Below are 10,717 nucleotides of genomic sequence, written 5' to 3' on the forward strand. Positions count from 1 at the left end.
CTTTTGTTATGAATTTCATATAAAAGTAGAAAATAACAACGGGACTTAAAAAGTCGAAAATACTGACATCGTCATTGCAGTGGAGAAGACAAAAAAAAACAGACAACAGTAAACAAAACACAACATAGACAACTGAAGACTTAATTACCAAAAACCGGGGTGATCTCAGGTGGTCAGGAAGGAAATGCAGATCATGCTCCACATGTAGTAACCTTCATAATTCTCATTTTAGTACAAAACTGGGGACAAGTCTCATTTCGTAGTTCACTTTACAGGGAGGGAGTGCGGGATTGCGTTAACGACGATTGAAACGTATCAATTATAATCAATGAAATAGATGTTCTAGATCGTCTACATAAGACTCATCAGTGACGTTCAGATCAAAATAGTGATAAAGCCAAAACCCCTCCCCTTAGACAAAATATTGTGGATTCCTTATAATATTTAATTGTTAAAATACGTGTTAAACACCACTACAATTTAACAACAAACTAGCATTGGTAAAACAAAAAACACCTCATGTTGTTATAAACCAGAGAAGCTCTAATGACTAAGATCATCTTAGGTCATATTTAAATCCTAAGTGGATTTATCAAACATTTCGTAACTTCATGAAGAACTGGATCTTCCATCACTGTATTGGATACCTTAACTACATAAGTTATACATAACGGTATATTGCTGGGTCTTCCAAGTGTCCACCAAACCTCTTTCTAAATTATTAACATCTATTTGATCAACAATCAAAGACGGGCTTCTAAGTTATTATGAAACTTCCTATTCTAGAAGTGGCGTGAATCAGATGTGTATATTTAAAAATTCCAAAGATCTTTTAGAGTACATACAATCTAACTCTCTTTCATCTTGCAATAGTATTAAAACTTTTGACTTTTCTACACTTTACCTAAGTATTCCACATTCCAAACTTAAAGAAAATTGAAAGAGTTGGTATTGCTTTGTTTCACAAAAAAGAATGGCCAACGGAGATACAAGTATCTTGTCTTAGGGAGGGATAAATCCTACTTTGTAAAGAATCACTCTGATTCTAACAAAAAAATATCTGAAACTGACATTATCAAGATGCTAGATGTTTTGATTGGCAACATATTTGTTACGTTCGGAAGACGTGTTTTTCAACAGACTGTCGGCATTCAAATGGGAACCAATTGTGTCCCTCTTCTTGCCGACTTGTTTCTTTTTTTATGAGGTTGACTTCATACAGGAACTTCTGAGGAAGAAAGATAAGAAGTTAGCAATATCCTTTAACTCAACTTTCCGCTGTATAGATGACTTTCTTTCACTAAATAATCCCAAAATTTGGTGACTATGTTGAGTGCATATATCCCATCGAACTACAGATAAAGGATACAACAGATACAGTTAAATCGGTCTCATATCTTGACTTACATCTAGAAATTGACTATGAGGGCCGGTTGAAGACAACACTTTACGACAAAAGAGATGATTTCAGCTTTCCAATTGTGAACTTTCCATTTCTAAGTAGCAATATTCAAGCAGCACCTGCATACGGGGTATCTATCTCCCAATTAATACGATATTCCCGTGCTTGCATTTCCTATCATGATTTTCTTGATAGAGGGTTGCTGCTCACAAGAAAGCTAAAACCAAGAGTTCTAAAAATAAATACAGTTTCCTCATATCTATGGATCCCCCTTTTTCTGAATATTTTTTTTTTATTGTCACTTATTTAATGTGTTTTTGCTCTTATTACATATAACAGCAGTATAAACGGATGACTTCCCTCTATTCATATTTTCCACGTGGAAATTTCTTAAAAAATCTTTACTTAAAGAAAAGGAAAATCCATTATCCAAGTGCATATGATCCGTAATGAAATATTTTATGTATTTGTTATTTTATGAAAGATGCACGAGATTTGCCTATGAATACTGTAAAGTATAAAACCATGACAATCCGACAAACCGTCGGCATTCCAAAGGAAACCAATTGTTTCCCTCTTCTTGCCGATGTCATTCCTTATTAAATCAGCCTGACTTCATATTGGAACTCCTTAGGAATATCATTTAACTTTACCTTCCGCTATATAGAAGATGTTCGTACACTAAATAGTCTTTGGTGACTATGTTAAACACATCTATCCCATCGAACTAGAGATAAAGGATTCAACAGATGTAGTTAAGTTTGTCTGACATTTTCTCATGTCTCATCTAGAAATTTACAATGCGGGTCAGTTGAAAACAAAACAAAGGAGATGATTTCAGCTTCCCAGTTATGAACTTTCCATTTCTTTGTAGCAAAATTCCAGCAGCGCCTATACACGGAGTATGATTTTCCCAATTGATACGATATTCATGGGTTAGTATTTCCTATTATAATTTCTTTGAGGGCTGCTGCCCACAAGGAAGCTATAAACAAAGAGTTTCAAATAGTGACGTTGAAATCATACTTTCGTAAATTTAACGGGCGCCATCACAAGTTGGTTGACCGTTATGGAATATCTGTTTCACAGATGATATCGGGTATGTTCCTTATGTCGTAACTACAATCCTGTTCTCTTTTCGTGAATGTGACCTACCGAACTAGACTATTTACCTGATTTGTATGAGCAACACGACAGGTGTCAGATGTGGAGCAGGATCTGTTTACCCTTCTGAAGCACCTGAGATCACGCCAGTTCTTGGTGTGGTTCGTGTTGCTTAGTCTTTAGTTTTCTATGTTGGGTCGTGTGTACTATTATGTTTCTGTTTGTCGATTTCTTTTTATCCATGGCGTTGTCACTATATTTTCGATCCATGAGTTTGAATGTCCTTCTGGTATCCTTCATCCCACTTTCCGAATTAAACTCACTCACATTTATGATATGATTATTTCTGATTGTCTTTTGTTTGTTTTCTTTGTTACTGTTGTTTACAAACAATCAATTCAGTTATTATAAAAACGTTGTTACACTTTTATTGGGTTTTTTTTTCATAAAGTTTGAATGTACCATTATTTATAGATACGTATTATTCATTTTCTTTTTTATTATATTTATAACATTTCTTTATTTTAAATCTTGATATTAATTACTACTGATGTGTTCAATGCACTCTCAAACATTTAGAATAGATCAATTCCTATTTTTCTTTAGGCTTACACTTAGGACAGCGGTTAGGACATCCTATCATTTCCTTGTTTTATTAAACATACAAATAATTAATAAAATCTCGATAAATACAGTTTAAAAGACAAGTATTATGTATTGTTCGGATTAAAGGGAAGTGTTGTAAAATGTATACGGTAAAGTACATTATGATATGATCAAAGTGTAAACATTAACCAAATGAACAAGATTTATCATAAGAATACCTTATTGAATATGAGATTGATTAGATTACGCATAATGGGTAAACCTCGAATACCTCCACCACCCTTGAAACAATCAAACATACATACTAAGATGGTGCATGGGGAACGATCTACGTATGGTGTTTGAGGAACGATCTACGTAAGGTGTTTGGGGAACGATCTACGTATGGTGTTTTTTGGGGATGGATCTAAGTATGGTGTTTAGGGATCGATCTACGTATTGTGTTCCGAGTGAGACTTCTACGTATTGCTTCCTGAGTGAGACTTCTACGTATGGTTTTCCGAGTGAGACTTCTATGTTTGGTGTTCCGAGTGAGACTTCTACGTATGTTGTTCCGGGTGAGACTTCTATGTATGGTGTTCCGAGTGAGACTTCTGTGTATGTTGTTCCGGGTGAGACTTCTATGTATGGTGTTCCGAGTGAGACTCCTACGTATTGTGTCCTAAGTGAGACTTCTACGTATGGTGTTCCGAGTGAGACTTCAATGTATGTTGTTCCGAGTGAGATTTCTACGTATGTTGTCCCGCGTGAGACTTCTATGTATGGTGTTCCGAGTGAGACTTCAACGTATTGTGTTCCGAGTGAGACTGGCTTTTGTAACAATTGATGATGCTAATGATATTGATATAATGATTTTTTATTTTATTTTGTAGAATGCATCTGTTAAACGTTTTGATAATAGCTGTGTTGCCTGTATTAGTTTCGTCAAATCGAAATATTAACATAAGTACTCTACTAGACGCATATACATTAACATGTGGACAAAGATTCTGTTACAATCATGATCACAATCTTCCTGACACGTCAAGTTATAATTATTTATGTTCATATTGCAGTTGTGATCCGAACTGTTTCTACTACGGGGATTGTTGCTTTGATATGTTTCTCTCCCTTAATGTAGAATGTACCAATATCACCATCATATCATACTTTGAGCAAGAGTCGTTATCCATTCTTGAAGACTTTTTTATAATGAGAACCTCTTGTCCCGATGGTGTAGATATCGATATCAAAGACCAGTGTGAGGGATCAAAGAATGTTACAGAACAAATACAAAATCTACCAGTAACATCAAAAGAAACACGTTTTACATATAAGAACAAATTTTGTGCTGAATGCTATAACGATCTTAACATTGAAAATTGGTCTTTTAGTTCAATATGTGAGAGCTTCACTGATTTCAACTTTATGTCATCGTTTGATGAAATAATCCAAAACGCAATTATAAAAAAATGCAAATTTGGAAGCTTTTCGAAAAACGCATATGTCAGAGGATGTGACAAAAATCGCAATACTGACATAATATCAACCTGCAATGTCAGTGGAACATGGGAAACCTACGATCCAAGTATAGAATGGGCATGTATCAATTACGAAAACTTTTACGGAATGTTTAGGAATATATTTTGTTACATTTGCAACCCCCCAGTATTCCAAGAACCTGCCATTTCACAATGTAATGAAACAGGTCTCTGGGAGACACCAGATACGAAACAGAGAAAAGCCTGCCAGGATTTTGGTTTTACATCAACCACTTATCCGTTCAAAAATGTATTTTGCTACATATGTAACGTTCCGCTTGACAATACTCGTTATGAGCGATCAAAAGACGCCTATATACATAGTACACAGTCTGTGTATAAAGAAAAATATTTCAAATACCAGTTACAAATAGATTATATTCTTGATGAAACTTTTTTATCGGGACTTTACGATGATAACAATATCCTAGATGAAAAAGTGGAAACAAATGTAAAAGAAGACATATACCTACATTATTATGCAATGACCGGAAATGGACATTTTTGTACAAACGTATCTAGTTTAGTTGAACTTGGTATTAGTTGCTCGTGCGATGAATTCTGTCATTTTGATAAGACAATTCCATGTTGCATTGATAAAGCTTTTAAACAATCTACTCAATGTATCAGCTCTAGTAACAATAATTTCTTGATTTATGATGGGTGTGAAAGTGCCGGAAATGGCTTTGAGGGTTTATACCACAAATGTGTCGGTAAAAATAACAATTTACTTTACGATTTGCCAGTTACAGATTCTATTACAAATGTTGATTATAAAAACATTTTCTGTGGACTTTGTCGTTATTTTAAAGATTCATCCGAAATGTTTATTCCGTACCAATTTTATCCATGGACAGTTTTCCTTGTTTGCGAAACAAGCTTACCTTTAGCATATCACGTGTCTCTGTCAGAGTTGCTAGGTTATAGACATGATTCAAGATGCACAGTATCATACGAACATCGTAATTGTGGGAAATGGTGTTCGAAAAATCAACCAATAACGAGTTGCAGTAGTGGCGCAAATTCATCCTTGGAATATGCATGTCAGAACTATAATGTACCACCGTATGAAGTAGAATATTACAACAAGATGAATAACTCGTTCTTACAGAATTACCCAAATATATTTTGTGCCATGTGCAATAACACGAAAACAGGACTGTCAATAGGCAGCTGTAATGTAACGGGTGATTGGGACAAGTATAACGAACAGATTGAACAGAAATGTTTTCTTTTACCTCATGTAGACTACCATAAGCCCTTTAAAAACATTTTTTGTAAAATATGCAATGTGAAATTCCGACAATACGATGTTGGGTTGACCAATGACCCTGGTTGTTTACCTGGTGTTATAGAAAATGAAGTGACACATATTCGTAGTCTGTTTTCACTGTTTTTGTACGATGATTCAGCTGATCTTGATAGTCCAATAGAAAGATGTAACAAACATCAAGTTTATGACACCTACATGGTAAGTTCATCCGTTGTAAAATTGTTTGTTAAGCTTTTATGTATTTGATTATAGCTTGTGTGTACTATGTGGAACGCATCTATCCAATCGAACTAGAGATAAAGGATACTACAGATACAGTTAAGTCGGCTTCATATCTTGACTTACATCTAGAAATTGACAATGAGGGTCGGTTGAAAACAAAACTTTACGACAAAAGAGATGATTTCAGCTTTCCAATTGTGAACTTTCCATTTCTAAGTAGCAACATTCCAGCAGCACCTGCATACGGGGTATATATCTCCCAATTGATACGATATTCCCGTGCTTGCATTTCCTATCATGATTTTCTTGATAGAGGTTTGCTGCTCACAAGGAAGCTATTAAACCAAGAGTTCCAAATGGTGAAGTTGAAATCATCCCTTCGTAAATTTTACGGACGCCATCATGAGTTGGTTGACCGTTATGGAATAACCGTTTCACAAATGATATCGGATATGTTCCTTACGTCGTAACTACAATCCCCTTCCCTTTCATGAATATGACCTACCGAATTAGACTATTTACCGGATTTGTAATCACTTAAGCAACACGACGGGTGCCACATGTGGAGCAGGATCTGCTTACCCTTCCGGAGCACCTGAGATCACCCCTAGTTTTTGGTGGGGTTCGTGTTGTTTATTCTTTAGTTTTCTATGTTGTGTCGTGTGTACTATTGTTTTTCTGTTTGTCTTTTTTATTTTTAGCCATGGCGTTGTCAGTTTGTTTTAAATTTATGAGTTTGACTGTCCCTTTGGTATCTTTCGTCCCTCTTTCCTCCTTTCATTTTAAAGATTGCTTCATCTTGTTTCACATTGTTCTGTTTAGTCGGCAAAATAAACTGGGTATTTCTTTGTAAGATATCATGTAAATAAAGGCAGTAGTATATCGCTATTTAATAGTCATCAATCGATTAAGCAAAACCAAATCCGGGTTACAAACAAAAACCGAGTAAAAAGTAACATACTTTTGTTTTTAATTACTCGGGTTTGAAGCTGAAATCGTAGTTTGAAATAAAAATATAACATTGTAAATTAGTACTACTTAGTAAAACAGAATGTTGATCTTAATGACGTTTTGCTTTAAGAGTTGATTCATAGAGTAGGAAATTTCTTCTGCAAAATAATATAGAAATGATAGTTAGAGCACAGTCAGGTGAAGTGATATAATGATGCCAGAGTGATTTTTAAATAAACTACCATTATGACGTACCAGTGATTAGTGAGGAAACATTCAAACTTTACGTTAATTTAATTTGCTGTGTGAACAATCATCCTTTTTTTTTTATTTAATCCTTTTATCGTTTCAATCTGTCATTGATGATTGTATATCACGTGACGAATGTATATACCGTTTCAATCTGTCATTGATGATTGTATATCACGTGACGAATGTATATACCGTATCAATCTGTCATTGATGATTGTATATCACGGTGACGAATGTATATACCGTTTCAATCTGTCATTGATGATTGTATATCACGTGTCGAATTTACATACCGTTTCAATCTGTCATTGATGATTGTATATCACGTGACGAATGTATACGCCGTTTCAATCTGTCATTGATGATTGTATATCACGGTGACGAATGTATATACCGTTTCAATCTGTCATTGATGATTGTATATCACGGTGACGAATGTATAAACCTTTTAATCTGTCCTTGGTGATTGTATATCACGTGACGAATGTATATACCGTTTCAATCTGTCATTGATGATTGTATATCAAGTGACGAATGTATATACCGTTTCAATCAGTCATTGAGGATTGTATATCACTTGACGAATGTATATACTGTTTCAATATGTCATTGATGATTGTATATCACGGTGACGAATGTATATACCGTTTCAATCTGTCATTGATGATTGTATATCACGTGACGAATGTATATACCGTTTCAATCTGTCATTGATGATTGTATATCACGTGACGAATGTATATACCGTTTCAATCTGTCATTGATGATTGTATATCACGTGACGAATGTATGTACCGTTTCAATCTGTCATTGATGATTGTATATCACGTGACGAATGTATATACCGTTTCAATCTGTCATTGATGATTGTATATCACGTGACGAATGTATATATCGTTTCAATCTGTCATTGATGATTGTATATCACGGTGACGAATGTATATACCGTTGAAAAGATATGTTTTGAATAAGGACATTGCAATTGAAGTCCATTGTTTCAATATTTTATTTTCACAAATTGTAGACATTTTGATTAACATCTTCTAATTGCGGCAATATTAGCGCGAACTGTTATTTTATCAATATTAGTCAGTAACATTTTCTCTTTCTTTCTGTAGAAATAAAGGTTATAATTTCCACAGTTTAATTTTTTTATTTATGCTATTGTAAAAAATTTCTATTATTGTTTTGGTTTTTTTTTTTTTAAGATTCACATCTACTGATTTTTCTTTTTCAGGAACAGTGTCGAGATATCTTATGTTTTCCTGGAAGAGTTTTGATTAACGACCGATGTTTACCAATGCTACCTTTTACCTCAAACATAGGTTACATTATTGCTTTTGGTATCGATATTTATTTAACATTTGCAATTGAAACACCTGTATCTTTTATAGGGAACCTGCGAAACGAAATTTGGAATCAAATCGAGCTAGTTGGTGGCTTTCAATATCCTTTTAAACAAATGTCTATCATTTTAGTAAACAGACCATGCAATGATAATTTATCATGGACTCTAGGACATATTCATATATCTGTCTTTATAAAAGTATTTAGTGTTGGTGTTATTGACAGAAGCAAAGTAGAACAAAATCTATTCAGGTTCATTCAAACTAATTTTACTTTTTATTTTCCCTGTTCAAAAAGAACTCCTGAAGTATTTTGTTCATCAAAATGCGTTTTGGGTTTCGATGAAAATGCTTTTTATCTTCCTTCACGATTCTTTTTTGCTTCTGAAAATAATAAATGTAGCCTGAAGGAAGAATTTATAATTCAAGACACGAATATGTATGTCTTCCGACGAATTAGTAGTCTATTGGAGTGTCCTCAAATTCAGATAGAAGCTGACGAAATTCAGGCAACATATGACAAAACTAAAGTTCGTATCAATCGTTCTGGTGCTGATCTTAATTTCTACGAATTCGTTTTCATCAATGAAAATGCTATAAGAATTTGTCTGAGCAGATTTTACGACATTGTTGAAGCTACCAAACAAGAGAATACTTCTGTTATCCAAATGGTAATACTCATTTGCACTACGTTATCTCTAATTGCCCTTTTGATGACATTTATTACCTATTGTATGTTTCCAACGTTAAGAACGCTGCCTGGGAAAAATAATATGAGTCTTGTTTTTGCACTATTTTGTGCCTATACATTTCTTGAATTCGGTATTGAAAGAACTGAAAACCAACTCGGTTGTATGATTCTAGGTATTTGTATTCATTTTTTCTGGCTGTCTACCTTCGGATGTGTGAATGTTTGTTCTTTTCATATGTATCGTACTTTTCGACAGAACTTTATATTCCAGAGGCATGATCCAGAAAGAGACAGAAAGCGGTTTGCTCTTTACAACCTTTACTCATACGGTGTTCCATTGCTTTTTGTTGGTTTGAATGTGATAATTTCGAATGGTGTAATTGACAATCAGTCCTACGGTTACGGTGGAAAGGTTTGTTTTATATCGCATCAGTTGACGGTCATCTGTACATTCATTGCTCCTGTGGCGCTCATCTGTTTGGTAAATCTTGTTCTGTTCATTTTAACAGCAATAAGTATAGCATCTACACCAAAAGCTTGTGCAACGGACTCTTTTTCCCAAAACAAAATTCAATTTTCGGTTTATGTCAAACTTTCTATCCTCACTGGAGGTTCGTGGATTTTGCAGATTTTAGATTCTTTTTTTCCGTTCTCAGTTTTCACAATTTTAGTTTCTTCTCTGAATTCATTTCAAGGTATTTACATATTTTTTTCATACATTTGTAACCAGCGTGTTTTTAACTTGTACAAGAGTTTAACTGAACAAAAGCAGGTTGATACTAATAAAACTGATCAGCGGAGTTCCAAGTCGAAAACGTCGTTTCTGTCAACAGTTTCTGTTAATGAATATCAAAATGATAAAGAAGTTGATTTAGGTCAATCAAAACGGGATGAAAGAGTGTCAACTAACATGTAAAATGTATATAATATTATGGATATTGAGTGATGCCATTTCAATTGATATTTATAAGTGTGTCCTTCTATGCGATGATGTTACACTATTGTTTCGGGTAAGGGTGAATGTTTGTACCCATTATAACGTTTAAACCCGCTGCAATTGTTTGCACCTGTCCTAAGTCAGTAACCTGATGTTCAGTAGTTGTCGTTTGTTGGTGTGGAATATAAGTGTTTCTCGTTTAAGATTTTTATATAGATTAGACCGTTGGTTTTCTCTGCGTTTGAATGGTTTTACACTAGTCGTTTTTAGGCCCTTTGTCATGCTGTTCGGTGTGAGCAAATGCTCCGTGTTGAAGATCGTACTTTGATCTATAATGGTTTACTTTTACAAATTGTGACTTAGATGGAGAGTTGTCTCATTGGCAGTCACATCTTCTTATATCTATTTAAACG

General features: G+C 34.4%; 1 protein-coding gene across 1 annotated transcript; it reads left to right on the forward strand.

Moving 5' to 3' along the window:
• The first annotated feature begins 3,524 nt into the window (after window positions 1-3,524).
• On the forward strand, window positions 3,525-10,283 carry LOC139524930 (uncharacterized). The gene is made up of 5 exons (XM_071320104.1): window positions 3,525-3,817; window positions 4,168-6,103; window positions 8,568-8,711; window positions 9,624-9,717; window positions 10,063-10,283. Exons 1-5 carry the CDS (start codon window positions 3,525-3,527, stop codon window positions 10,281-10,283), a joined length of 2,688 nt encoding a protein of 895 aa, XP_071176205.1.
• Window positions 10,284-10,717: the final 434 nt, after the last annotated feature.

Source organism: Mytilus edulis, chromosome 5 (genome assembly GCF_963676685.1).
Source record: "Mytilus edulis chromosome 5, xbMytEdul2.2, whole genome shotgun sequence".
Taxonomy (NCBI): Eukaryota; Metazoa; Mollusca; class Bivalvia; order Mytilida; family Mytilidae; genus Mytilus; species Mytilus edulis.